This window comes from Pundamilia nyererei, unplaced genomic scaffold, assembly GCF_000239375.1.
Source record: "Pundamilia nyererei isolate P.nyererei 1_Seehausen unplaced genomic scaffold, PunNye1.0 scaffold00005, whole genome shotgun sequence".
Taxonomy (NCBI): domain Eukaryota; kingdom Metazoa; phylum Chordata; class Actinopteri; order Cichliformes; family Cichlidae; genus Pundamilia; species Pundamilia nyererei.
Window position 1 is genome coordinate 212,483 of NW_005187406.1, and position 27,942 is coordinate 240,424.

The 27,942-nt window shown below is 41.1% G+C and overlaps 3 protein-coding genes across 8 annotated transcripts; 2 read left to right on the forward strand and 1 right to left on the reverse strand.

The window, feature by feature from the left end:
* Positions 1-6: 6 nt before the first annotated feature.
* On the forward strand, positions 7-4,465 carry cfap119 (cilia and flagella associated protein 119). 6 transcript variants are annotated; one of them, XM_005721590.1, is made up of 9 exons: positions 7-130; positions 768-825; positions 916-976; positions 1,067-1,230; positions 1,555-1,625; positions 1,737-1,853; positions 2,564-2,642; positions 3,663-3,737; positions 3,844-4,465. In XM_005721590.1, the coding sequence occupies exons 3-9, from the start codon at positions 933-935 to the stop codon at positions 3,996-3,998; spliced, it is 705 nt and encodes a 234-aa protein (XP_005721647.1). In that variant the 5' UTR covers positions 7-130; positions 768-825; positions 916-932; the 3' UTR covers positions 3,999-4,465. The 6 variants fall into 6 exon arrangements, with proteins under 6 accessions (XP_005721647.1, XP_005721644.1, XP_005721646.1 ...); XM_005721587.1 differs by having other exon boundaries at positions 768-802; positions 911-976; XM_005721589.1 differs by having other exon boundaries at positions 768-802.
* On the reverse strand, positions 4,062-9,226 carry phkg2 (phosphorylase kinase, gamma 2 (testis)). The gene is made up of 10 exons (XM_005721585.2): positions 9,017-9,226; positions 8,667-8,778; positions 7,715-7,890; positions 7,561-7,615; positions 7,388-7,453; positions 6,334-6,497; positions 6,161-6,251; positions 5,921-6,074; positions 5,651-5,776; positions 4,062-5,556 (listed from the first exon to the last, which is right to left on the reverse strand). Exons 2-10 carry the CDS (start codon positions 8,759-8,761, stop codon positions 5,311-5,313), a joined length of 1,173 nt encoding a protein of 390 aa, XP_005721642.1. The 5' UTR covers positions 8,762-8,778; positions 9,017-9,226; the 3' UTR covers positions 4,062-5,310.
* A 256-nt stretch (positions 9,227-9,482) lies between these two features.
* rnf40 (ring finger protein 40) lies at positions 9,483-27,723 on the forward strand. The gene is made up of 20 exons (XM_005721584.1): positions 9,483-9,562; positions 9,968-10,115; positions 10,237-10,404; positions 11,400-11,694; positions 14,138-14,338; positions 16,153-16,274; positions 16,418-16,564; positions 17,634-17,708; positions 17,833-17,952; positions 18,075-18,254; positions 18,650-18,785; positions 19,148-19,269; positions 19,374-19,645; positions 19,917-20,034; positions 20,145-20,294; positions 24,095-24,307; positions 24,417-24,542; positions 25,086-25,226; positions 25,314-25,415; positions 25,721-27,723. Exons 2-20 carry the CDS (start codon positions 9,978-9,980, stop codon positions 25,895-25,897), a joined length of 3,003 nt encoding a protein of 1,000 aa, XP_005721641.1. The 5' UTR covers positions 9,483-9,562; positions 9,968-9,977; the 3' UTR covers positions 25,898-27,723.
* Positions 27,724-27,942: the final 219 nt, after the last annotated feature.

The following is a 27,942-nucleotide window of genomic DNA, read 5'->3' on the forward strand; positions in this document are numbered from 1 at the left end:
CAAAGGTCGTTAGCCTCCTATTTTCAGCCACAAGAACAAGAAATCCAGCAGCAGATGGATGACTCCCACAGAGCGCTGATCTCATCATCATGGGTTTAGCCGAGGACTTGCAAATGTACCAAGTGATGAGGTTTTTAATTAATTCATTATTATTGTTTTGGTTTTCTTTTTGTTTTGTTTCGCTGTGTGTGTGTGTGTGTGTGGGGGGGGGCGCACTTCACTTTACATTAAATTATAAGATAATAACAAATCAGTGCGGCTCATGCCGTTACCTTTAAGAGCATTGCTGCATAAATAAAATCTATTAAATTATATAACATTATGTATAATAATGTGATAAATAATAAACAAATGTTTATTTAGTTGTTTTATTTTGTAGGACCCTGAACCGGAAAAAGAAAAAAGTGGCCTGTTGCTAGGATACAGGTGGCTAACAAAACGGAGCATACTCCAGGCAGATTTATTTTCTGATATATTTTCTTTAAACTGTAAAACGTGTTTTGAAGTCTGTCCATTTTAACTATAGCTAGTTATTTCACCTAAAGAAATAATAACTTTTAAAAATGGATGGGACAATTAAGGTATGCTCTTCAAGTTTTATTCGCTGCTTCTGTGTTCGGTTCTCTTTACTTCCTACTCATTTAGCCTCTGTTAATTAAAAAAACAATTTTGGCATAAATATTCATGTTACATCTTACAATTGACAGAGCTTTTATTATTATTTGTAATGGATTACAATGTATAAAAAGCATCGTTTTCTTTTGTAGCTACCACATGACCTGAAAGCTAAAGTGATGCTATGGTGAGAGCTGGGTCACACACACGGTGCAGATCATTTTCGTTAGCTTCCATTTTATTTACACTTTGCCTGCCTGATTGTAATATTTATCCATGAATCTATTTTCCTCAGGACAGATGTAAGCTACCATGATATGGAAGAGATCAACAAAATGCAATCCATTCCCGATCTGGAGAGGTTTCTGTCACTCATTTATAAACAATAATCACTCAATTATAGGGCACAGACGTTATTTAGGGGGGGGTTACCTGTTCTCCTCTGTGACAGTGCTCTGTGCAGTGTGCTTCGAGTTGACCTCCCTGAACCCAGAAAGGGAGTTCTTCTGGAGCTGTACGTTCAGACGGTGCTTTTCTGCAGAGAGCACAGCTTCAACAAAGAACAAACGTCTACTCTCTTGTCCATTATCAAGTCAATTCATGAAGCCAACGTGGGTAAGCAAAGTAGCTTTATCTGAACTATGTGTAGTCAGCAAGGCGGGGGTCTATGTGGCTTTGAAAATGATGTGTTTAAAATCAAAACAGTACCAATGATCTCTTCTCCTCACAACATTTGTTTAGCGCAGACTCAACTCTTCTGTTAAGTCTGTAAAAAAAATACAGTATTTAGGCAATTGAAGGAAATACTGTACAATCTTATGAGTCAGTGATTAACTCAGTAAGATTTGACCTAGTGTCACGTGACTTGCATCACCACCATTAAATGACAAAGTATCCTTTAACTTTACATGACATGTGTCTGAACCTCCTTTCTTGCAGAAACTCCACTCAATAACTCGGAGCAGTGTTTCAAGTACTGCAGGGAGCTTCTGTTATGCCACTCAGTCAGGGTGTGTGCAAAATTTGGCAGTCACTGTTTCATTTTCAAACTCATACAGATCCACGACTGTAATGCTGATTCATAGTGTGTTTGTGTGTGCGTGTGTGTCTCCCCTCTACAGCGGCCTCCGTTCAGCATCAGCCTCTTCAATGCTGATGAGGTTAACCGTGTCTTAACATACATCCTCAGCAACTACATGAAACACTACAAGCTATATAAATATATCTTTACCACACAGGTAAATGTCATGAATTAACTGACTTGAGTTTTCAGTATTTGTCATTAGGTAAAGTAAAATGTATTTCTAAAGCACATAGATTGTATTTAGTGCTACATGCTTGTTTGTGAAATAATAAATTATATCACAAATATACAAACAAACAAATATAGAATAGAATAGAATAGAATAGAATAGAATAGAATAGAATAGAATAGCCCTTTATTGTCATTGTCATACAGGGAAATTATGGGTGCTCCACGACAGCTGTGCAGGAGTAAAAAAAAAAAATAGTAAAGACATCAGGAATATATAGGAACAGAAGAGATATATACAAACTAGAGGAATATGTATATATGTATGTACAAAGCAATAGAAAGGCACACAATGGAGAGCAAAGTGCTTGGAGGTAGTGCAAAGAAAAGACTTGGTCTGAATAGATTCTGAGTGGCTAGAGGTGGGTGGGTGTGTTGTGGGGGGATAGTGTTAACAGTCTGAATGGCCCAGGGCAAGAAGCTGTTAGTGAGTCTGGAGGTGCCTACCAGGGGTCACCTGTGATGGCCCTGGTTTTTCCAGAGACAGGAGGATCTGGTGATGGCCTCCAGGGGTGGCAGTGGGCAGCCAATGATTTTTTTGGGCCATGTTAGTTACCCTCTGTGCAGCTTTCCTGTTCTCAGTAGTGCCCCCTGTGTACCAAATACATTTTAAGTAAGTTTTTTTTCCACCAACAGGTGAATCTTGATCTGTCTTTGAGATACTCTGGGATGCCAGATATTGGATCCCCTACCGTGGAGGATTCTTCTGCGCCAGGTAAAAAGCAAAGTTTTTAGTAGCATTAAAGTTACATATAGCGGGGGAGAGCAATTATATTTTATTCTCGCCTTTATTCTCCCCTGTTCCCTTTTTTCTTTCTCCCTCTTTCTTTTACCCTCCTGCCTGTCAGCTTAGACAATGCCATATCACACATATACTGTATTAACAGAAATAACACGAATAGAAATGAATAAACAAAAACAGATAAAAGTAACACACGAAGAAGAGCCTATAGAGAATTTACAGAGTTCATCTTGGAAAAGCAAACGTGTTTGGCACAAACAAAGCTGTCAGACAATGAAGACAAAAAAAGGAAAAGCAATCTGAAATCATACAGTGTTAAGATAAGAAAGAAAGTAAATTCAGATGTTTTCAGTCGCATTGCCACAGATGCATAAAATGAAGCAACAAGAAACGCAGTCTGCCTTTACAAACATTTGTGAAAGAATGAGTCGCTCTAAAGAGCTCACTGAATTTGAGCGTGGCGCTGTAATAGGATGTCGCCATTGCAACAACTCATTTTGTAAAAATTTTTCTCTCATACATATTCTACCATCACCTGTAAGTGAGATTATTGCAAAGTAGACGCTTTTAGGAACTGCAGAAACCCAGCCAATGCTCTGCTGGCTCACTTAACTGCAGAGCTCCGACCCTTCTCTGGAATTATCACCAGTACAGAAACAGTATGCCGGGTGCTTCATGGCATGGATTTCTTTGTATAGCTGGCTCAGAAATTCAGTTCATGTAGTGTATAAAAATCGTCTTCTACCTCTTTGCAGTGACTACATGTGTGATCCAATCTTGCACAGTTGTGGTTAGAGTGAAATTGGATCAGATGTACTCTTGCAAAACATTCTTAATCTCCTTTTCACTTCCTGTGGAAATGAATATTAAAAGAAATAAAAAAACTCCTGCAATCCAGCCCCTGCCTTGTTATGTGTTGCATTAAAAATGGGATATTTAAAAAAAAAAAAAAAAAGTACTGAGCTATATTTATTATTACTTCTATCCGACCAGGTGTTGAGAATGAGACAGAGGCGGAAGATGGGACGTCTTCTGAAACACAGCAAGCCTCCATCGCGGCCCCAGCAGGTAAAAATCACGGCAGCGCAGCAGTTATGCTGCAGGCATAACTTTTACAGTCCAACACAGCCCAAGCAAAGTCATGCAAGGAACGGCTTCATTTCCTCTCTTTCAGGAGCCACATCTGAGCTGAAGGCGCTGATAGAGCAACAAGTCAGAGAGCAGATGATGCTTGTGTCTGGGCAACTAGATCAGCGGATTAAAGAAAAAGCATCTCAGCAAAACAGTGCTTTAGATTACTCACAGAACAGCCACAAAGCCAAAAAATAACACACTTTTTTTGCCCCATCTAGATAGGCGGTAGATTTCAAATAAAGCACTCCTGCAAAGCAGCACAATTAAAACATTTGTTTTATTGTCAATAAAACCATTTTTCTCCATGTACAGCACAACATACTTTATACCTGCATTTATATAATTACATGTGTTTCCCCCCAAACAGGCACTTCCAGGAAATCAAAAAAACATAATTCTCTCTAGATGAAAGAATGAACTGAGTTAGGAATGGTGCTTGTTAGTCTTACAGTCGCAAACGATGTTCACAGTTAGTCTTGAGTGGGTTTCCTGTTGAGGAATGCTTGCATGCATGAAACACGACAAACACTCCAAATATTTAACTTGAATATTTCACACATGTGCCCCAGTGCTGACTCGTAATACTGGCATATATGTAAATCTGAGCTTTAACGCAGCACTTCTATGTACCTGTATGTGTCTAATAAAGGAGACTTATTATGCTTTTTCCTTATTTTCTGCTGTTTTTGTAGTATTACAATGTTACGTGTTGTATTAAAGTTTCAGGTAATAAGGAAGAAAGTTGGCTTAATGGTCGTGTGGCCTGAAGGTCTGCACTAATGTGCAGTAAAAGACATACAAGTGTTTTTATGAACCGTGAATCATGCAAAGCTACTCAAGTAGAGTCAATATGAGCATACTAGGTATATAACTAATAACTAATCTCAGTGCTTTGATTTCCACTTAACCTACACAGTGCATTCTCTACATCAGAGGGGTCAAACACACACACTGTGGGCCACTCGTCTTGTAAGTCGTTAAGAGCGACACTTAATTTCACCATCATCTGTTTAGTAAATGTAGGATTTATTAAATACATAATTGTACTCGCCGCTAAAAGAAAAGGAAAATTTTTAAGATTTTTTTAAAATAGATTTTTATTATGAAACACTTTTACTTGCGATCAAATTGGGCTGCATGTGGCCCATGAATTAAAATGAGTTTGACGCCACTGGCCTACTCAGTTATAACGGACGATTAACACATAAAATCCTAAATATATATTATGATGAGTTTTACTAAAGAGATCGTGCAAGGTGTCCTCAACGGCAAATTGCACTGCAAACCGGATGACCTGACAGGGAGTTTCAGACAACAACAGATAAGGAATATTAAGTGGTGCATGCTTATCTTGAACTTTCAGAGCCACGATGCGCATTAAGGCACACAAAGATCCCCCGTCCCTGCATTCCTTATCTTGAAACAGTAACTCGATGGAGCAAACACCGCAATGACAGCACATGCAAACGGATACATAAAAGCGTTTTTGAGCGACGAGGTTGACCTTTTATGTTTCAAACTCCTCCAGCTCTAGCAGCATGATCTTAGCAGTGTTCTGAAAGAGGGCTGCTCGGTTCTGCTGCTCCCCTTTCTTGACCCAGTGCCCGTAGATCCGGAAGGCGCAGCCGTCGATGAGCTTGCGCACGCCGCGGATGGAGTAAGGATCCCTCGCCAGCACCTCTCGGGTTAGCGGCCGCACCCTGCGGTAGTGGCTGTACATCCTGATGCAGGCGAGCACGCTCACTATCAGAACCTGGATGCATGGAAGCATGTGGAAGTTATTTCCTTTTTCCACAGACAGTTTAAATCAGCGGCAATAACAATGCTGGGCTAACACAGCGGCTCACCCTAAACGTCTTTCTGGGGCTGAAGAGCCTCACATCCTCCCGCTGGTACTGCCTGAAGAAGGAATGGGCCAAGGCTTGCTCAGCAGTGAGACGGTTAGCTGGGTCCACCACCAGCAGCCTGGATATCTGAGTATCACAAGCACAAAGATTACAGAAGTACACATGAATGATTTAAGAGATGCAAATACTGCAATATGATTTATTCTTTGCACTGAAAATGTCAATATTAGGGTTGCTGCAGTACAGAATAAGCTGACTGTATGAGCTTACCAGATCCTTCACAGTGTCAGACCGGTCGTCCCACTCTGGGGAGCTGAACTGATAGCGACCGTCCATTATCATCCTCAGCATCAGCATCTGCTTACGGTGCCAGAATGGAGGCGAGCCAGCTAGTAAGGTGAAGAGGATGACTCCACAGGCCCAGCTTAGAAACACACACCATGCAAATGTTAGAAACGGCAGTGAGAAGTAGCACGTTTGTAAATCTCCGCCGAACAAAGACAGACTCACAGATCGACCTCCTTGCCGTAGCCTGGGTGCATTTCATCCATGGAACACTTTAGTATTTCGGGCGCCAAATAACCAGGTGTCCCACAGAGCTCTGATTATAACAGAAAAGATCGTTTTAAACTAATAATGAATGAACACTTGTCACAGGATATGCTCATGATCCACAGCCATACCTCGAAGCTTCTCCCCAGGTTGTAGCTGCACGGAAAAACCAAAGTCAGAGAGTTTGATATGGCCATAATCGTCCAGGAGAATGTTCTCCGGTTTCAGATCCCGGTGTACGATGTTGAGGGAATGAAGGTATTGCACGGCCTCCAGCAGAGCTCGCATCATGCTCCTGTAAAGAACCGAATACACACATTTGATCCGTGTAAAATAGATTTCGTCCGAGCGTGTCTAAGGTTCAGAGTAAACACTGTGTAATATGTTTGTGTAATTTTAATCATATCTTTGGCTTGATTATTCATGGGATACACAACATTGCTGGCTTCACCAAGTGATTAAAATGATTGGGTATGAAATGAAAATCTTAGAGAATCAGAGCTTCTCAGAAATAAAGATGGGTAGAGAGTCAACAATCTGCAAAAACCTGCATCTAAAAATTGTGAAGCAATTTTAGAATAATGTTCCTCAATGAGTTGCAAAGACTTTGAATACCTCATTATCTACTATATATATATATAATATGAACTCCCATAACCTCAACTCAGAGAATCTGGAGAAATCTCTGTACGCAAGCAACAAAGCAGCACTGCAACTGTGATCTTGCACATCTGGAAAGGCAACATCTGTGATGAAATATACATATACAAGTTTTAGAGCAACATGTGCTCCCATCCAGACATTTTTTCTGGGAAGGCCTTGCATTTTTCAGCAGGACAATGCTAATAACAAAAACTACAAAACTACAACAACCACCCCAAAAACATGAGTGTTTTTCTTTTTTTAAAGCTGCAGCTTTGAGGCTTTGGCTTTTTTGATGTGAGATTAAGTTGGGCTGCGTGACACGAGATTAAAAGTGGGAGTCGACACCAAACGTGTGATTATATTTAGATATTCAGCAGCTCTTTAACGCAGAGCTGCTCGCTGGATAACTTTTAAATAAAATCTTGAAAGGCGGCATATTTTGCAATATGGTCTGCAGAAACAGAACTTTATGATGTGCCCAATGCAAAATGCTGCTAGTATTAATTAATACAGATATAGTGCAGTCATGCTGCGGCTCACCTGGTTTCCTTCTCACTTAAGGTAACTTTTTCTGTGAGGTAGTCAAACAGCTCTCCACGTCTCATGCTGTCAACAAAAGACAGCAAATTGACAAATGTTGTTGAAAAAAAATGAATTTCAGGTTGGGAGTGTAAAAAGAATTTAGTTTAATAGTTTTTTGTCCTCATACTCACAGATCAAACACCAAAAATATGAATGTAGCAGACTCATAGGAATCAATGAGGGTGACTAAAGGGAATGAAACAGAAGAAAACTTTAACACTTACCAAACTTTATGGAAAGAAATTTTATGATTCCTTAACAAAAGGAGAGAGAACAGCAACGTACTGATGGAGGGGTGTCCCTTCACCATGTTGAGCACTTGGATCTCTTTCAGCGTGGAAATTTTCACCTCCTCTAACTGCTGGATTGTCATCTTCTCAGCTGTGATCTCGATAATCTTCACGGCCAGCTCCTGGCCCGTGTGTCTGTGCACACACCTGCGCACCACACTGCTCACACCCCTGACAATGAGCATACAATACAGTGCATTTTCAACATTATTAAAAAATGACACGGCATTAAAAAATGTACACAGTAGCTCTGTGTACAGTATTTGTGCACAGTATTTGCCCCGTTCCACTTACATGTTTCAGATCATTATACTCATTTTAATATTAGACAAAGATAACCTGAACACACTTTTGTTCCACTCTTCTTAGAATTCAGATGTGGACTTGCTGGTGTGTTTTGGATCATTGTTCTGCTGCATAACCCGTGTGGGCTTGAGTGTCAGTGGCTTAACAGACGGCTGTACATTCTCCTTCTGGATCTTCTGGTAGAGCGCAGAATTCATTGTTTCATCAATTATAGCAAGTTATTGAGGTTCTGAGGCAGTAAAGCAGCTCCTGGGGCAAGTTAGGCCCACAGTTCTTTAGATGTAGCTCTGGGTTCTTTTGTGACGTCCTGGATGTTGTCGGTGGCATCTTGGAGTCATTTTAAGGCCGGCCACTCCTGGGAAGGTTCACCGCATTTTCAGGTTTTCTCCATTTCTCCATGGAGTTCCAAAGGCTTGTTTTTGTAACTCTTTCAAGATTGATAGATGTCAGTAACTTTTTTTCCCACCTTTAATAAACAAAAACTGCATTTCGAATTTAATTGGATTATCTTTGTCTAATATTTAAAATTTATTGATGATATGAAACATACAGTGTAACAAATATGAAAAGCAACGACAGCAACAAACAAATCACGATGGATGCTTTTTAACAGCATTGTATATCTATTTTGGTTGACTTACCTGCCAATCACCTCTTTAGGATCATACTTCTGATAAAACTCCTTGGCCCCCACCCAGTCTGGTAGTTCGTCCCCAACAACGATGTCTTTGGTCATGTTTACAGCTTATGGAGCTGTTAAAAAAATAGTCACGTGTCTTAGTTTGTACCAGTGGTTCTGAATAAACAGGAACTAGTTACCTAACTCTTGTGCCCTTAGCTTTAGTTTAAATCTAGTTAGCAGGTCAAACGTGTATACACACATCTCCTCGACCTATTGTTATTTAGAAGTCCATCAAAACGGTTAGGTAACTGTCTTTGCTATGGCCTTGATACAGCAGCAGGTTCACTGACCGAACAGGAAGCTACTCACCATTTATGCAATCAAACGACAAGACAGAGAGGGAAACGAGGAATCAGGAAGCCCTCTCAGGTCGAGGAATCTATAGTGAAGCCATAACGTGTGCGATTAAGCGGCTACAGTAACGAAATTAGCTACCGTTAATGTTAACAGCAGTTAGCTATCACCTGAGCACTGTTTACATTCTGGTCACAGTCCTGGAAGTTATTATTACAGTGTGCCGCAGGAGCGCCCCCGAGAGGCCGGAGGGGACGTGACAGCATGGTTTGCATTTTTGAGGTCTCGAATACACTCTCCAGATAAATTTGAGTAGCTGCACTTCAAAGCACCGTATCCCAAGGAAGTAGTCCGTGTTTTGAGTGATTTTCTTAATTTTACTTGTTGTTACCAACGGGAATACTTAATCTTTACATTATGTGAATTGCAAGCAATAGGCGGCGCTAATGCTCTCCCGTTATTGTAAGGAACATTTAAAACCAACGAAGAAGAAGCGTTAGCTGCATATTTCCTGTTGCTTCTCTGATGTCCTGACTTACGTTTCAGCTACTGGTTGTTAAGGTTTGTAATGATAACATTTCTCTTGTGAAAAGACACACATATGCCTGTTTAAGAACATTTTGTGTATGTAGGGATGGATAATGAATAAAAACCCCGACCACCTCGGAATCTTGAACCAATAACGCCGTCCGTTAGCCTTAGCGTAGCATTAGCATGGTTAGCAGTAGCAACCAGCAAGCTTGCAAAAGATCTTTAATCTTTGTAGCAATATGGAATTAAGATGGTTGGTAATTCTGCAGGCATACTTTTTATACAGTAATAAGTCGGCATGTAAATGCTAGTGGACCAGAAAAGTGAACCTTTTAAAATTTAAAATTGCATTTTTGATTTAAGGCTAACGCCGTCCCTTTGCTGTCACAAAATGAATGAATTATAATTCTTCATGCCTTGCTTGATGTAATGCAGGGAAGGAAAGATGTCAGGTGCTGGGGGAGGAAAGCGTCCCCCAGGCGGGGACAGCCCCCCTGGCCCACCTGAAAAGAAAAGCAAGAAAGAAGAGAAGACCACCACCACGCTAATTGAGCCAATACGCATAGCTGGAGTCTCCTCTACGGTGAGTTATATGGTCCTCACACTCTCAAGGCACAATCTGTCATCTATTTTTGCCAGACAACATCTACAATCCCTAACACTCATTATTTTGTTTCTCTGTTTGTATGTGTTTGTTAATTCAGGAGGAAATGGACATGAAGGTTCTCCAGTTCAAGAATAAGAAGCTATGTGAACGCTTGGAGCAGAGACAGGCAATGGAGGATGAGCTGAGAGAGAAAATTGAGAAGCTGGAGAAGAGACAAGCCACTGATGACACTACCTTGCTGATTGTTAATCGCTACTGGTCACAAGTAATTCTGTGCATTTCATTATATTGTTAGAATCCATTCTTGAATTTTAGTTTCCACTCTAACCTGATTTAAGAACTGGCACATTTTATAAAAACCTCATTTAAACGCAGCGGTCAGATGAATCTGTTTTTTTTAGCACGCTTGCATTTGTGTGAGGCAAACCAATTTGGCTTATATCTGGTAATTGCAGATCTTAACGTTTTTTCCTGTTACCAATTATAGCAGGCACATGTGCATGTATAAATTAAGAAAGCATTTCCCAACTCTTCCATCTGATGGATTGTCATCTTTTTGTAATTTGTAAGGATCTGAGTGTTATAAAAATAACTCCCAAAAGCTATATAGGTGTTATAGATAATCATGGTACCTTAGGCAGGTTATATAGTAGGTTTCATCCAGATTGATCAGCATGTCCAGGAGGATAGTTGTTATATACATAGGTCCAGGCTCCACATCCTATGTATCCTGTACATGTTTTCCACCTGTCTGCCTTAACCTGATTGTACACATAGTGACAGGTATTGGTTGGTTATCAGGATGTTTAGAAGTTATTTAGCAACACGTTCTCCACAAACATGGGTGCACAATTGGAGAGGGGCGACTGTTGTTCGGCCGTCCCCCAGTTCAGTCACAAACAGCTCTCCTACACCGGCGGGCTGTTCAGTCATAATCCCACAGATGGTAGCTTTGCACCTTTGGCTCCTCAGCCAAGCACTAGACACCAAATGTCTGAACCTGCGGTTCCTCTTGAACTGAGCAGGATTACTATTGCAACAACACATCATCAGGTGGTCTAATCCCAGCTCACGTTCCCTATTGGTAGGTGAACAATCCCACGCTTGGTGAATTCTGCGTCACAATGATAGGAAGAGCTTACATCGAAGGATCACAAAGCAGTGTCGCTATACATATACTTAGCTGTACTAAGGCTTAAACTCATGGTAATAACTTGTAAAGAGAATTAACACCTTTTTCTATGTCTATCTGACTTGCAGTTGGAAGAAAACGTGCGCATTCTGCGCAAACGTATTGAGCCAGATCCTCCAGTTGTTTCTACCCCCGCCCCACCCTCAGCAACCATCCCCGATCAAACACCAATGGAGGAAGATGGTGTCAACCTGGCTTCGCCTTCTGGCGTGCCTCCCCCTCCTGTGCCAGAAGCCCAGAACGAGGGTGAGCGGCCAGAGCAGCAACAAGAGGAGCATCAGGAAGAGGAGCAGCAGCAGCCCCCTCCTCCCACTGGAGACGATTTACTGACACCAACAGAGCCGCAATCAGATACAAAAACAGGTTAGCAATTTTTTTTTTTTAATGACAAATCGTCTGTCATAGACTATTGTAATCTGCCTTATTCATTCATTCTCAATTTAACTTAGTGCATCTTTATGACTTTCATTACTCATGAAGTTACATCAGTCTGAGTCACTACTATTTATATTGATAGCTAATTTTATGCAACAAGACTGAACTTCAGGCCTTGTAATTTAAGGATATTCTTGTTTATTGTGTGTTGACCATTATTCAAGATGCGTATTAAATTATAGCAGGGGTAGGCAACCTTTCTGATGAGTGCCATCTATAGTTTCAGTCAGTGTGCCATATAATTGCATTAGCAATAAATTTAATAACGCTCTATATGAACAGTTACACACTACATAGAACAACTTTATAGAATTGTATTTGTTTGCAGCTATTTTGAAACAAAAAAAAGACACTTTTTATCCATAACAAAAACTCCATAACAGCAAATGAACTGTACAACAGAAAATGCAAATGCTATTTATGGTCTCCTCACAACAATGATAAGAAATAATAAACTGGGCCAATGTGGCATGCTTGTTAATACAGGGATACACATGTTAATGTGATCTCTGGTCTCCCACTCAGAGACACAGGTCTCCGAGTGTCCAGCATTCAGACGGCTACCCGAGGACACTCTTCATGTGAGAGAAAATCTGCTCACACAGACATGTAGAGCCAAATACTGTCAATAAGGCCTCTGCAATGTTCTGAAGACAGTTAAACTTGTCAGGTAGTGATGTCCAGCAGGTGAAAATGCAAGCTCCATGAACACGCACAGCTATGGATTCCAACTGCGTTTGTAGTTCTGCAAACTTTGACCCCCCCACAGAGTCGAGCTTTTCAGTTCAATCAGCTGCATTTTGATGTCCTCTGTGTCCAGCCAGTTAATGCGAGACAAATCCAGCTGCTCATTAAACCTTTCTGGTTTGATCAGAAAAGAAAACATTGGTCCATACACCTGAAAGTCCTAAAAACACATTGTGAATTCTGTCTCGAGCCTACGGATGTATCTGTGTATTTCCGTGGTGCTGATGCTGCGCTGAGTGGAAAGCTCCTGAAGCATTTGAAGTGTTGGAATGTGGAAATTTCAACATCGCTTGAAAAAACTGCCAGCTAGCAACATCCCTCTCACCGGTAGGCTAAGTGATTTTTAGCCAATTACAAGTTGAATCTGGTAGTTGGGGTTGTTGGCTAAGATACTCTCATTAAGAAGCGGCACGACTAATGTGTCTATGCGAGCTGATTTGCGATGTGCACTGCTGGCCTGGCTATTTATTTTTTAATGCACCTTCTCAGATTAATTCACTACGTGTCTTGCCCAGGGCTGGACTGGGACAAAAAATTAATTACAAATAAATTAATATTAAATAAATTTAAACAACAGCTGATCAAGCTTAAACGTGCTGCTGTTGTTTAGTGCGACATCCGCTGGTTTCTTCTTTCTGGTGCAAAGTAGGAGATAAACAAACAAGAGAGAAAAGCCGATCAGCTGATCATTGATCAGTTTCATGATTGAAGTAACAACAAGAGAGGGAGGGGGAGAGAATGAGAGGAGAAGAGGCAGCTGTGCAGCATAAAGACAGAATAAATCCAGCTTTGTGTCTTTGTTTCATTCTAGCTGAAGTACGGGACAAACTGTGTTCCTTTTTGGCTCAATACGAAACGCGTAATATTTTCTCTGAATGTGGGACGATTCCATTTTTTACGGGACGGTTGGCAACTCTACTAACGTACCTTATGAATAAAAATAAAGTTCACTATCAGTAACATCGTACGAGTTATTGTAACTGACTGTAAAAAGTCAGCACAACGAAAATAAACTCCACCTAAACTTGGTTTATATCTAACCCAGATAGACTGCAGGTCATAACTTCTTACCTGAAGTTCAGTTCACCTGACACTCGGCGCCCGCCTCGGGTCTCTCCTCCTCCTGCCTCCCCTTTCCCTCATCCACCTGCTGGCCTCTGTGGAATCTCCGCCATTGCCACCACCAAACAACGGAGTTATTTTTACACATCGGCCAGCACCTGACCAGTCCACCACCTCTCATTGTTTATTACCGTTACTAAAAAAGAAAATTAAAAAAAAATCTTCGGCCCATAAAAACGAAAAATCACCAACGGCCGATGGCCAGTCCAGCTATGGTCGTGCCATCTGTTAGCATGTACTGCTGGCTACAAACTGCAGAAATCTAGAGTATTATCAAGACTTTAGTCCCAATCTACACAGTCTGTATTTGGCAGATTTCTTTTTTCTTTGCTTTGTATTTAAATAACAAATTACTCGGAAAATACTTGTTTATACCAGACTTTACCACATTGGACTGTGCCAGCAATAGATTACTGTTTTAATTGTAATTTTTTTAAAATTGATATTTAAGAATTCTATCAAATTGTTACTTGCTGACTTTATCATTTTTACATATGTGCAGATACATCACCACCACCTCCTCCCCTGAGTGAAAATGCCAAGGGTTTCTTGTCGACTCTGGAGCAGAGCAGTGAGGAGGAACTAACTCTGCACCTCCAGGACCGCATGCAATTCAGCAAAGAAGCCATCGCCTGCTTGGTCTGCGTCTTTGATAGGCTGCACAGTCACATCAGTGACATGTGCAAGGTGGTCCAAGCTGCAGGTAACTGTGGAGAAATGTTTGTTATTGACACTTAAATGTACAGTTATAGTCAGAAGTTTACATACGTTCATCATAGTGATTTCTTTGAACTGTTCTTTTTCCATTTTTTTTAAATCTTCAGTGACATTTAAAAGTCAAAAATTAGGTGCACAAGTTTGAATTTCATTTGGCTTTTTTCTAATTTACACAGGGTTAAATAAATTTATACAGAATCAAATATATACATGAACTCATTTAAATCTGTAAATATGTTGTAGGTTCTACAGTTTCTTTTAACTTGACAAGGTTCAGGTTTGTTAACTTCTCTTTGTGATCATGATGGACTACAACTAGTGGTTTCTCTCTGTCAGCATAAAAAATATTTGTTTGACAGCACTCTGTGGACTACCAATACTCAGAAAAATAGGAAAGTCCAAAGAACTCAGTGAAGATCTGTGAAGGAGAACTGTATTTACAAAAGCTGGGAATGTCTCCTGCAGTTATTTGTGAAGAACTTAAACAAATGTGCATAAATACAAATTATTCAGATGTGTCACAAATTTGCAAAATATTGTAAGAAGACCCAAATTTTCACTCTCAGATGAGAGGATGTTGGTTAGGATGTTCAGGAACATCCCAGGAACTGGAAGCTGCTGAAACACCAGGATCAATGGCCAGAGTGAAGGGAGTTTCACATCGCCATGGACTGAGAGGGCGCCGACCAAGAAGGAAGTCTCTGAACCGAAGTTGACACCTTCAGGCTCAAATGAAATTTGGATCAGCCCAAATTTCACAAGCCAAATACCTTCAGGAGAAAAGTGTGTTGTAGAAGGCTCTCAGTCATCCAGGTCATTGTAGTCTAAGGAGCTTGGAAAGAAAAGTGTCTGGACTTTAAGTTTCTTGAAGGCGTGACAAATGGGGCTTAAAAATCTGGGACTCTCCACCAGTTGCTCTTAGAAGTGAAGAAGCTTCTCGGATGAGAGTTGAAACCTCTTTGAGCCGTTTGGACACAATGAAAGGAGGTATGTTTGGAGTAGTAGAGATGAGGCTTTCAAATCTAAGAGTTGAGTTGTCAAACATGGTCATGCTTTGGGGCTGTTTTGCTGCCTGTGGTGCTTGTACATTGCACAAAGTGGATGGAATAATGACGGCGGAAGAGGACTACCTCCAAATTCTTCAAATTTCATCTCAAATCACACACAAAGTTTGACAGTGTGACACAGGTGTTCCATTGGGACACTGATGCCAAACACATCCAAAATGGTTTTGAAAAGGATAAAGCAGGCTAATGTTAAGCTGCTGGAATGGCCTTTCCAAAGCATCGATCTTACCCCAGTTGAGAATTTGTGGACCATGTTAAAAAGCCCAATCTGTGCCTGGAAACCAACCAATTTAAACGTAACAATTCTGCTAAGAGGAGTGGTAAAATATTCAGCAAGAAGCATGTTGATGGATATGAAAAGCATTTGATTGGGGAGCAATTTGCTAAGGGATGTTTGATCAAATATTAGTGGGCGTGTGTGTGTTTGGATATGGATACATTTGACCCTGTGTGGTTTTGAAAAAATCAAAAATAAATTCAAAATCCCTCTATCCTGGAAAAAAAGAACAGTTCAAATAAATCAAGTCCAAATTACCCTGACATTCATGTGCATGAGTGTAAGTAAACCTCTGAGCACTGTATCTTACATCATTTACATTAAACTAATTACTAGATTTTTGAGTTTAATGCATCATAACTGAGTTGTTGGAGTGCTTCCTTTGATACTTGTTAGTTTGGCCAAATTAGAATGACAGTATTGGGGGGTTTTGGTTTTTTTGGTTTGGTTTGGCAGGATTTGAAGATGACAGCCAGTCTGACATCATCAATCTGAACTGCACTCTGCTGGACGAGAACACTCGACTGCGAGACTTAGCCACTCTCCTGCAGGGAAGACACCATAAGATGTCCATGGAGGTACAAAGTCCTTAGTATTGTTTAAGTGACTCACCATACACGTTGACTGTTTGCAAGTGTAGTTATTTTGAGTGTTTCAGGGTGAATGAATGAGGAAAACTAGTGACTCACAACAACTATTCACATGTCCCACTCTCCTACAGTATAATGAGCTCGTGGACAAGGTGACCAGCTCAGAGACCAAGGTGACTGAGATGGAGACAACGGTGGAGGACCTGCAGTGGGACATTGAGAAACTGCGCAATAGGGAACAAAAGCTTAACAAACACCTAGCAGAGGCCATGGAGCAGGTGTGTTTGTTTAATGTCCCTTTGCAACTTTTGCATCAGCCCCCCTTTTTTTTTCTTTTTCTTTTTATAGTGTGCATATTTATTTTTAAATCTTTCCACTAGGCGTAGGCTCTGTCGTTTTCCCTCTAATACATGAGTTGACATTGATAAGGCTCTAAGCATCAATGCATGTCAAAACAGCTGCTTCCACTTGTGCACAGCTCAAAGGTGGGCTGTGCATCAGTAGAAGCAGCAGTTTTCTGATCATGAAAATTGGATGTCAGAAGAATTACAGAGTAGAGTTGTATGCTTTTGTTCACAAGTACAGACAAACACAATCTGCTTTAACTAATAAGCCAAATGTATTCTTTTGAGTCTTTGTTGAACACATTACTTACATATTTTCATCATAGTGCAAATTGGAATTAGTTTATTTTGGCTGGTTGTTAGTCCATGCTTCCTTACAGAGCTGCTTCAGGTCTGGCATATTCTTAGAAAGTCTGGTGTGCACTTGAGGTGGATTGGATTAAGATCTAAGTTCAGAGTGGTTGTTTTGAAAGGCAGACTGCCCTTTTTTGTAGTAAGCTTTACTTTGAAGTTTGACAAATGTATCCTGCTGGATCATCTAACACCACAGATTTTTTTTCTCTCTGTAGGCTGATTGCAGGTCTAATTTGTGAATTTCCATCTCTATGCAAATCATCAGTTTTAGTTAGAAAGTGCAGGGACCTGCTGAAGTCACCTCAGCAGATGTTTCTTCTGAAGTACAAACTAAATATTTCTCCCTTTGTGAGTTAAAGTAGCTCTAACCCCAAACTTCCAATCTTGCTTCATGGATTTGATCTCTAGCCTGGGTCGGCAAGATTTGTTTGTCTTTTTCTTTTTTCCTTTTAAATGTACACTGTAAGACTTTGATGCAAACTATGTGGATATGCACACAAGTGTTTTTAGTTAAAATAGCTTGTTTGTCCATAACTGCATGTGCAGATGTGACACTTTTTTCTTCTTTTTTTTTTTAAACGCACACAATAACAATCATTTACTTTATGTTGTTACTTCCTGACACATTTTCTGTGTTTTCTGTCTGCAGCTCAAGTCAGGATACAGCAGCACTGGCAGCTCAGGTGGGCTGGCTGGAGGCCAGATTACACTGAACATTCAAAAGGTTAGACGAAAGTACATGTTTAAATCTTTACTTAGTGTTGTGTAACACGTTTTTATATGCAACTTGCCTCCAAAAGTCCACATTTCTTTTACAATGTGGTCTTTTTTTTCCCTTCTTTTAATAGTTTGAGAGTCTCAATGCAGAGCTGGAGCACAACCAGGAGCTGGCAAATAGTCGCATGGCAGAATTGGAAAAACTACAGGTGGAGCTCCAGGAGGCTGTGAGGGAGAGTGAGAAGCTCAAGGTAAATGTATTTGAATCTGCATACCTGTGAGACGGGAGGCTAATTTCATTTTCCTTCTTTATTTGAATGATTTTCATGGTTTAGCCCTGCGTGTCATCTCACTCCACATCTGGGCTTTTCAGATGGACCTGCGTAATATTCCAGAGGAGGTTGTGAAGGAAACGTTAGAGTACAAATGTCTGCAGTCTCAGTTCTCCCTCCTGTACAACGAGTCTCTAGGAGTGAAAACCCAGCTGGATGAGGCACGGGCTCTCCTGCTCACGGCGAAGAACGCCCATCTCCGACAGATTGAGCACATGGAGGTGACTCTCAGAGCATTTCTTTGTGTGTTTGTGTCAACATTAATATGATTCAGAGAAAAGATGAGACTCCGGAGCAGCTCCTTCAGCCTAAGCTTGCAGTGCATTGCAGTATATTTTTTTACAGTTTAAACTTGTACGTGTTGTTATTAGTGCTGTCAGCGTTAATCTCATTAAAATGACGTTAACGCCATAACCGCATTAATCCGGCAAATCTCCATTAACGAGTTAACCACGCTAATGCGTGGTCAACTCGCGGTGACTCGTTAACAGACATTTGCTGCGTTAATGCAGTTATGGCGTTAACGTCACTTAGACGAGGTTAACGCTGACAGCACTAGTTGTTGTTAACGCTCAGAAACATGGAGAATAATGTCTCACTGTTTTTAACCTTTCAGAGTGATGAGCTGTCTCTTCAGAAGAAGCTGCGGACTGAGGTCATCCAGCTGGAAGATACTCTGGCCCAGGTGCGCAAAGAATATGAGATGCTGCGTATTGAATTTGAGCAGAACCTGGCAGCCAACGAGCAAGCAGGTACCTTTTCAAAACACTCTCACACTTCAGTCAGGGACATTGTTTTGCGTGTATATTCGTCTGTCGAGAATGAAACTGTATTTGTTATATTTTTTAATGTGCTTCAAAGCTCAGTAGAAGAAAGAAATGTACCATATTTTGTGGGTGGTACTCGAGTGGAAATTAAGGAAGATATCAGTCAGCAAACTAATCCTCTCTCAGCTCTGCAGAGAATATTGCATATCATCCGTATCAAGCTGTCAGTTCTGTGCACTATGTGATTAAACTCATCATTTACAGCTTCGTGATGCTAGCTGAGAGTGCTGAATGAGTCAAACTCAAAAACACCCACTGACTGTGTCGGGCTTTCATCTTTTTCTCAGGACCGATCAACAGGGAGATGCGACATTTGATCAGCAGCCTCCAGAACCACAACCTGCAGTTGAAAGGCGACGTGCAACGCTACAAGAGGAAATTGCGGGAAACGCAGCTGGAGATCAACAAGGTAGGTTACGTCATTTACTAACATGCGCTTACATTATCTAATTGAGGTGTCTGTTCTGAGGTGTCTGATGATGATTGTCAGTAAAACCGTTGTGCCATCAACAGTTACGCTGTCAGAGTGGCGACACTGGAGTTCTGATTTTGGAGGAGACGACGAGCGACAGCATTGACGTGAAAAAGGAGGAGGATGAAGACCAGGAGGAAGAAGAGGAGAGGAGGAGGGAGCTGGAGAGACAGCGAGCCCGAGAGAGGGACCGGGAGAGGGAGAGGGAGGCCGAGCGAGAACGAGAGAGGGAGCGGGAGAGGGAGAGGCAGCGCAGCGACGAGCTGAAGAGGAAAGACTCAGACACACTGAAGATGCTCAGAGTAGAACTCAAGTACACTGCCCTCTATTTAACTCCACATTCATATGTAGTAACTAAATGCGATAAACACACATTTCCTAAAATGTTGTTACTCTCATGATGAATATTTTCAAATTATCTTTATTATAAAACAAATAGGAAATCTTGCAGATCGCAGGAAGTCTAGTCATAGTGTTACTGTAAGAACTGCAAAGTCTGCCAGTGTTTTGTTTTCATAATTAGAAGCACTCTGCTAATTAAAATGCCATGACTGTTTATTTTAATGTAATCTCTAACCAATCAGGAAAGCCCAAGAGTCCCAGAAAGAGATGAAACTTCTGCTGGACATGTATAAGTCAGCGCCAAAGGAGCAAAGAGATAAAGTGCAGCTGATGGCGGCCGAACGCAAATCTAAAGCTGAGGTTTGTTTTGTTTTTCCTTTCCGTTTGTACTCTTTCACTTGCTTTTTAGAGCAACTGGTAGGTTAGATATTTAACAAAACAAAGTAAGCTCTCTGTCTCTTATGGTCCAGGTGGATGAGCTGAGGATGCGAGTGCGAGAGCTCGAGGAGAGGGAGAGGAAGGAGAGCAAAAAACTGGCTGATGAAGACGCCCTCAGGAAAATACGAGTGGCAGAAGAGACCATTGAGCACCTGCAGAAGAAACTCGCTGCCACTAAACAGGTGTGTGTGTGTGTGTGTGTGTGTGTGTGTGTGTGTGTGTGTAGTGCAGTGGTAATCTTCTCAGAGCACTTCACCTTAACCTGTGTTTTTACCTCCTCGTTATTTCTCTTTTACTTTCCAGTTTATAAAAAGTTAATGTCGGCAAAACGTGATGCCTAAGAAGCTCGTCCTAAGCTCTTTGTCTTCCATGTGACGAGTTTTGTACCTAATAAAATATTTGAACCATAAACCTTATAAAAATGCCATATTTAAGCTTTTGGGGATTCCACCGGCGTTGAATATAAACAATCAGCGGTGTTAAGATTGAAAGTAGTGCAGTGAGTATTGCATTTGCCTAAGGAAGGAGTTCTACTAATCTTAGACGACCAAAGAGGAACTGAAAGCTTACGCTGTGGCCTGGCTCTGATCAGCTGAGTATGCTAATGCTAACCTGCTGGTAATGTTTTGAGCTGTCACGATTATTGTTACTGGCACCATCCCTTTGATAATCCATGCGCTCAAATTTGAATTTCTTTTGCAATTTTTACTTTTTTATTTTTTTGCCCTTTTTTAGTAGGCACTCCCAATTTCAGTGTTAGGAGATACGTGTCTAGTGGCACTTAAAAGCATTTGTCTTTGCTGGAGTACCAACAGCTCTCTTAACACCTGAAATGCTGAAATGTCAGCACATTGTCTGTAGTTGTCTGTTTTGACCTGGTTCACTGGAGACAGGACAAAGTGTTTTCACTGGGATGTAAACTGCAGATTTTGTACTAGAAAGCTGGCGGGTTAAAGTTCCCAAATGGTAAAAATTTCTAATGAAACAAAGATGAACAGATTTTCTTTTTTTTAGCACCGTCATTTCTCTCTTTCTTCCTCTTCGTCGTAAATGTGCAAAGGTTTTCTTGCGCAATACAGTCTAAATTTGTTGTTCATTTTGCATAACATAAGCTTATGTCATGATTAGTCTGTCCATATTTCACAAGAATTGTTATTCTTAGAGTGTTTGTTGCTCTTCACTCTAATTTTACTAATGGTCAGGATCAGGGTCATAATTGTTGTTTTTAGCAAAGCCTTCATGCACACTGCTTACAACTTCGTCAGATTCTCACTGGATGTTGACTGAATCGAATGTTTTCCGAACAAAATCTCGATGTTGATACATTTTGCATGCACACATTGATAAAGAGTGAATTTCCTGAAATAGCTTGAAAGATCACTTTGCCACACGCGATGCATAAAACCATTATCCTGTGTTGTATGGTGATGATCATGACCGTGGTCCTGATGGCTGACGCCCATGATGTTTTGTGCCTTCCTATCACCATTGTGTTAACATAAGTAGTATGGTCAGCGCTTGGGCATGTGCATGCTTTGTGTGGCTATGGTTACTAATGATCATGTGGTCACCAGACTCCTGAACTTAAACGCTTTAATAGAGCAAGGTTATTGTGTCCTGGATATGGCTGTTTGTGCAATACAGTCTTATCACTTTCTTTTTGTACTCAACACTTTATACTAACCGGTGAATTGTGAGCCAGGTGAGCTGCTATGCCACTGATGTTCTGGTCACTTTGAAAAGCAACTTAAACTTTATGCTATCTAGCAGAAATATTCACCCTCTTGTCTCGCAGCAACACTGTGCCACGATTATCCTGACAGTTTAAGGGGAACAGTTTTAGACCAGAGTGTGAGAATTCATTTTGGGTGGGGACATATTATTATTATTATTATTTATTTATTTTTGGGTTGATCCAATGTGATAAATTTTCAGTATGCAAAGCACTCTGAGCTCACTCACTTGGCTGTGCTGGCATGCAAATGTTGAAACACTTAAGGAATTTCATTTGTAAGAAAATAAGAGGGCAGATACTCATGACATTCAAATCTTTATCAGCCTTGGGTTAAACGCTGTTCAAGTCATGTCACTGTTATTCTGCATAGATGGTGGCTACACCCATATTAGATAATGGGATGCTTTTTTTTTCTTGTCATGATATTAATTTTGCTGTGAGTAGGAGAGGTTTATGAATAAATGTTAATCACTATCTTCACCTATGTCAGCCAAGAAATGGTGAATTCTGGTGCAAATAACTGAACATTAAGAAAACAGATGTTGAGCTCTGATGGTCTGTTTGTCCTCATGCTTGGGAGGTCTTGCAGAACATAATTAACAGGAGGTAAAACACAGCCTGCAGTGAAATATTTATTCAGCTTTTCACTTTTGCCTTAATATCTGGTATAAAGTTAAAGCGCAGCAACTAAAACTCCAGTGGTGTCAGATGTGTTTGATTTGTTCCCCTCGGTCCTCGGCTGCCAGAATTTAACTGCCAAAACTATCCAATAAACAGGCTACTTATGAGTTCATCTGACTTTTGTTTATAGGCCCTAGCTGGTTCATAAAAAAAACAGCTTGAACCAAAATTTACAAATAAAGCAAAGCTAATTTTTTACCTAAAAACAAACCAGGTGTGTCTGTATTGAGACGTCCGCAGTCTTGAATAGTAGGGTGGGAATCTTTGGCAGTATCTTGATTCAATTCAGAACTGACTGACTCATTAAAAAGAGAGGGAGAGTGGCACAAAATCGTGGCTCTTAGTCCAGTGTACTGTGTCAGACTTCTGCTTTTTGCCCACTGAGCTGCAAACACCACCTACATGAAAATTCAGCTAATTGATCTTAATGTGCATCATAGTCTCAAGAGAAGAAGCAGATAATTGTGTACAAGTAAAAGGCTTTTCCCCCCTTTATTTTTTGATGCATAACTTATGCATTTAACTAAATGCTTCTCTTTTGTCAGTAGTGTTGAACAGCTGTTGAGCAGCACTGCTAATGCTGGGGAAAAGCCATCTTTATCCCAAAAACAACTTTGTTTTAGTGCTGGAGCTTGTCATAATGTTAGTAAAAGCTTTATGAAATGAGTTGTTCTCTAGAGTATATTATACAATCATAAAATCAAAATACAGCCTAACAACTGCTTTTAGTGAAAATTAATAAGGCGACAAGGGAAGCATTTCCGAGCTGTAGACCAGGGGCTGTCAAAAACGAGGCCCGGGGGCCAGAATCGGCCCGGCAACGACTCCAGTCCAGCCCCTGGAAAGTATTGGAAAATACATTTTTGGAATTTTAACGGTTTTCTTAATTTTTTTACAGCTTTTCCTATTAATCAAGACCTACCCTCAGCCATTCATACAGTAGCAACGTAGTAACAGATAAACAGCTAAAAGACAGAAAGGTTTCTGTTTTTCACCATCTATAGAAATTGCACTTTTTCCTATATTAAGACATCTCAAGGGTTAACTGTGTAGGTAAATGTCTTTACACTGACAGAAAGTGGAGTTTGATTCATTCGACTTCAGATCAAAACGGGTGGTGTATGGTAGGCCATGTAAAATGAGTTGGATGTCCAAATTCTGTGCTAGTTTGATATCATGAACTAGTGATGGGTGACTATAAGTTTAATGTAAGATAGGATGGCATCCCCAAATGAAAAGAGGTCAGCAAGTTGCTCATTCTTGATGACACATTGATCAAGGATGCACAGGTTTTCAGAACTGGGGGGGGAAAGAAAAGCGTCTTTGTTTATGTCTTTGAGTCGTAAGAAAGTAGTTTGGAAAATTAAATCCTTGTGATTCTTTTACAGTTATTTAGAAGTGGTACTGTTGGAGGTCAAACCTGCGTGTCCTCGTCACATTATCTTAAAGACTGAAAACTGCTGTTGAAATCGAGCCCCGCCTGTTTCATAAACTGGAGGGCAGAAGCAGCACAGCTGACTGTCACTCTTTTCACTGTTTTTAATATCTGACGCATGTGTTTTTCAGGAGGAGGAAGCCCTGTTGAGTGAGATGGATGTAACAGGCCAGGCCTTTGAAGACATGCAGGAGCAGAACAGCCGGCTGTTGCAGCAGTTGCGCGAGAAGGACGATGCCAATTTTAAGCTAATGAGCGAGCGAATTAAATCTAACCAGATCTACAAGCTGCTGAAAGAGGAGAAGGAGGAGCTGGCTGACCAAGTTCTTGCTTTCAAAACCCAGGTGAGGTACAACTTTAACCTGACAAGGTAGCACTTGTGTGTTTAAAAAAATAAAAAATTGGGTCAGGGCAGTGAAGCACTCGCTGGCTACTTTTTGCTCCCTCTTTTAGGTGGATGCCCAGCTGCTGGTTGTGCAGAAATTGGAAGAAAAAGAGGGAGTCCTACAGAGCACCCTGGCGGCTCTGGAAAAGGAACTGGCTGTCAGAACACAAGCACTAGAGCTGAACAAGAGGAAGGTGAGGAGGACCATCAATCAGGATGTTTTATATAGAGAATCCACTTTAGAAGACCCATGTTTATGTTGACCCAAAACAAGCCAGTGTAATCACTCCACACTAACACTGAGGCTGCAGGCCAAAAGCACAGGCTCTCATTGTCATTTAAGCATGTAAAAAGTTCAAATATTAGACCCAGAATTTGTCCCTGTGGCCACATTTGCCTTTTTTTTTTTTTTTTTTTCCTCAAGTAGTTTTGGTTTCGATGTTTCTGGTAATTGATGGGAAGCACTGCAGACACTGAGACAAAGTTATTGAGGTCATCTTGTCACATATAAGGATTTTTATTTATTTATTTATTTTTTTGCCCACAAATAAGAACAGTCACCAATAACATTAAAATGAGTCCCAAAACACGACAAAGGGACTGCTTACGTAATCGAAACAGAGTTGAAGAATAGCCTAAAAACTCATAATGCTCACCGTACCACCGCCACATTACATCTGAAAGTTGTCATCGTTAGGTGTTTTTATTGAGTGCGCCTGTTTCCTTCCTCGCTGCAGGCAGTGGAGGCCGCACAGCTGGCAGAGGACCTGAAGGTGCAGCTGGAGCACACGCAGGCCAAGCTGAAGGAGATCCAAGTCTCTGTGGCTGAGAACCGCACTGCCCGGGAGAGGGAGAGCAGCAACCTGAAGCGAGCACAGGTATGCATGCACTGCGAGTGTCACTCCAAATCTAAAGCTCTGATTGGAGGATGCAGGTCTAACATCTTGGGGATTCTGTCCTTACAGGAGGATCTGTCCAGGCTCAGAAGGAAGCTGGAGAAACAGAAGAAGGTGGAGATGTACTCAGATGCAGACGAAATTCTGCAGGAGGAGATCAATCAGTACAAGGTGAGAAAGAGGAGGCTGTGTGCAGAGAACACAAACACACCAATAGCTCCCAGGCACAGTCTGAAGTTGGATAGCTACATAAAACATAACTGCCTAGTAAAATTAATGCAAATGCTCCGGCTTTGGAATTTGCTTTACTGGCTGTGTTTCAGTTGTGAGCACGGGCCATTCAGTGATTTGTCTGCGCTTCAGGGACATGAAACTTGTTTGTTATACCCTTGAGTAGTAGTTATATTACTCAGGAAAATTAGGTAATGACTGAGCTCACATATGGCCCATACGCATGTGTGTTTGTCTGTTTTCAGGCCAAGCTGCGTTGCCCCTGTTGTAACACCCGAGACAAGGAGACGGTGCTCACCAAGTGTTTCCACGTTTTCTGCTACGAATGTCTGAAGATGCGTTACGACACCCGACAGAGGAAGTGCCCCAAGTGCAACTGTGCGTTCGGAGCCAACGACTTCCACCGCATCTACATCACTTAAGTCACTCTGGAAGAAGAAGAAGAAAACGAGGCGTGACTACAGAAAATAGTAGACAGAACCAAAGGAGAGAAATAAATAGAAAAGTGATAAAGGAACTGGAGATTTATTCAAAGAGGCAGACATTTCTGGGATCACAGATGAGTGTGTCCCCTGTTTTTAATCTCTTTGGAAGGACTTGTTTTAATCCATCTTGGTTATTTTTTTCATTAAGTTGGTGACCAAACAGAAAAGCCCTTTTCAGACATTAAATGCACGACATCCTGTCAGTCAAACACGGGTCATTTTTAATGCTCCTAACGGCTTTACAGTGACGCAGAGAGCCACGGTACGCTCCACACTTCCCTAATGTTTAGTCGTCTTACCTGCTGTCACCCAGAGCAGGGTTTCTGAGTCAGCATGCGCTGCAGCAAATGATAACAAAATCCTCCCACCCCTATCACGCCCACTCCGAGAGCAATCACTCTTCTGAATTGGGAATGGGGGAAAAAGCATCATGGAGGAGTGCTTTTAATCTTATTTTAAATGGAAAAAAAACGTTCTTAAGCACATGCTGTTGGTGTCAAAAGCATTGCAGTGAGCGGAGCAACTTGCAATGTAAATTCATAAGACTTTAGTGAGTGATCAAGGTTGTTAGGTCCAAATTAGTGAGTTTGCTGCTGTGAAAAAGTGATCAGGGTGCTGAGTCAGACTGAAACCAGGCCTGCTCATGAGTGCATGTCTGAAAAGGGTTTTAGTGACACATCGGACTGAGTGTTTGTTTTGTAGTTAATAAACAGTTTTTTTTCGTGCACAGTGATTTTTCTCTTACAAGTTGAGCTGCTCGGCACTGTTCTCCTGTCTTTGCTGTTCTTTACTGTGTTAAAATGGTCTCTTTTTCACATACCCGGCCCACTTTTGCAGTCTCTCTCTCTCTTTTAGCTTTTAATGTATCGTTTTAAAAACTTGGAACTGCAGTGAACTGTGTTCGATCATCTTGAAATATTGCTTTGAATTGTTTAAGTCCTGCTGGTTTTTTGGAGGTCCCATAAAGTCATTGAAGCTGAAGTTTAAACTCACAAATTAAAAGAAGTCGTTCTTTACAGCCCCCAGGCTCGCATGGTTACAACTAAATATGTTTCTAATATATAAAGTAAAACAGCCAGAGCTGCCTTACGTCTTTAGTTATGCTATAGTATTAACAATGCCTGAGAGACATCAGCTAGTTTGGCTCCCACTCAGCACATGCAGGAGTGTTTGGATCACCTTGGGCAAGGTCCTCTGTGTGTGTTCATCCTGTTGCCATGGTTCCTGCCTGAGAGTTTGACACAACATCTGCAGCTTATAGTGCCTCATTACCGATGAAATCACTGCAGTGGAAAGTCGGCTCATATGGGTGTCCTTAGTGGGCTCTGCTGCTCCAGGTCCTCTTTAGACCGCTTTCCTAAAGGTTAGCCGTGACAGTCAAGTAGAAAAACATCTGTGCAACAACATGCGTCGAACATAATTGAGCCAATGAAAACGACTTTTCCCCCCCTCTCTCTCTGATCTGATGATGTGAGCTATTTAGTGGGAGGTTGGTTAGCGTCTGTTTGACGTTAGCTTGTGTGGGAAAGGCAGTTTGCACCATGTTACAAACGCATAAAAAAAACTTCCAGGCTGCATAGAAGAAGAGTGAATATGTGAAAAAGAGGCTTTATAGGGCATTTGGGAAGTGTTATCCCAGCCTTCCCTGAGAATTGGCTCCAAGTGCGCCAAAATAATTAGATACTTGAATACCTGGGCACTGGCTGTTTGAATTCATGTGAGTATATACATATGGATGCCATGAATAAATCAGCAGACTTGTATGTCCGTGTGCTTCAACCGATGTGGTTTTTATTAATGTATGATGAGATAATGCTGTGACGGAGGCCAGCCTGATGGCTCTCCGAGCGTGCGTCCACTGGCTTTGTTATTGCATATTTGTGCTCCAGCAGCAGCAGCAGGCTACACCCAGCTCCAGGCATTAATAACAGGGACTCTTCCTATTCAAACGCAGTCTCCAGACCATCACAGAGCTGTTGTGT

Excerpts from the sequence above, each read along its gene's own strand:
- phkg2 (XM_005721585.2), bottom strand. The coding sequence starts at position 8,761 with ATGACCAAAGACATCGTTGTTGGGGACGAACTACCAGACTGGGTGGGG. Across the intron at positions 7,454-7,560 it reads ATATTTTTGGTGTTTGATCT|CATGAGACGTGGAGAGCTGT; the intron begins GTGAGTATGAGG and ends TTTTGTTGACAG. Across the intron at positions 5,777-5,920 it reads CTGACACTGTGAAGGATCTG|ATATCCAGGCTGCTGGTGGT; the intron begins GTAAGCTCATAC and ends TGTGATACTCAG.
- cfap119 (XM_005721586.1), top strand. Across the intron at positions 977-1,066 it reads TCCATTCCCGATCTGGAGAG|TGCTCTGTGCAGTGTGCTTC; the intron begins GTTTCTGTCACT and ends CCTCTGTGACAG. Across the intron at positions 1,854-2,563 it reads AATATATCTTTACCACACAG|GTGAATCTTGATCTGTCTTT; the intron begins GTAAATGTCATG and ends TTCCACCAACAG.
- rnf40 (XM_005721584.1), top strand. The coding sequence starts at position 9,978 with ATGTCAGGTGCTGGGGGAGGAAAGCGTCCCCCAGGCGGGGACAGCCCC. Across the intron at positions 24,308-24,416 it reads TTCTTGCTTTCAAAACCCAG|GTGGATGCCCAGCTGCTGGT; the intron begins GTGAGGTACAAC and ends TCCCTCTTTTAG. Across the intron at positions 24,543-25,085 it reads TAGAGCTGAACAAGAGGAAG|GCAGTGGAGGCCGCACAGCT; the intron begins GTGAGGAGGACC and ends TCCTCGCTGCAG.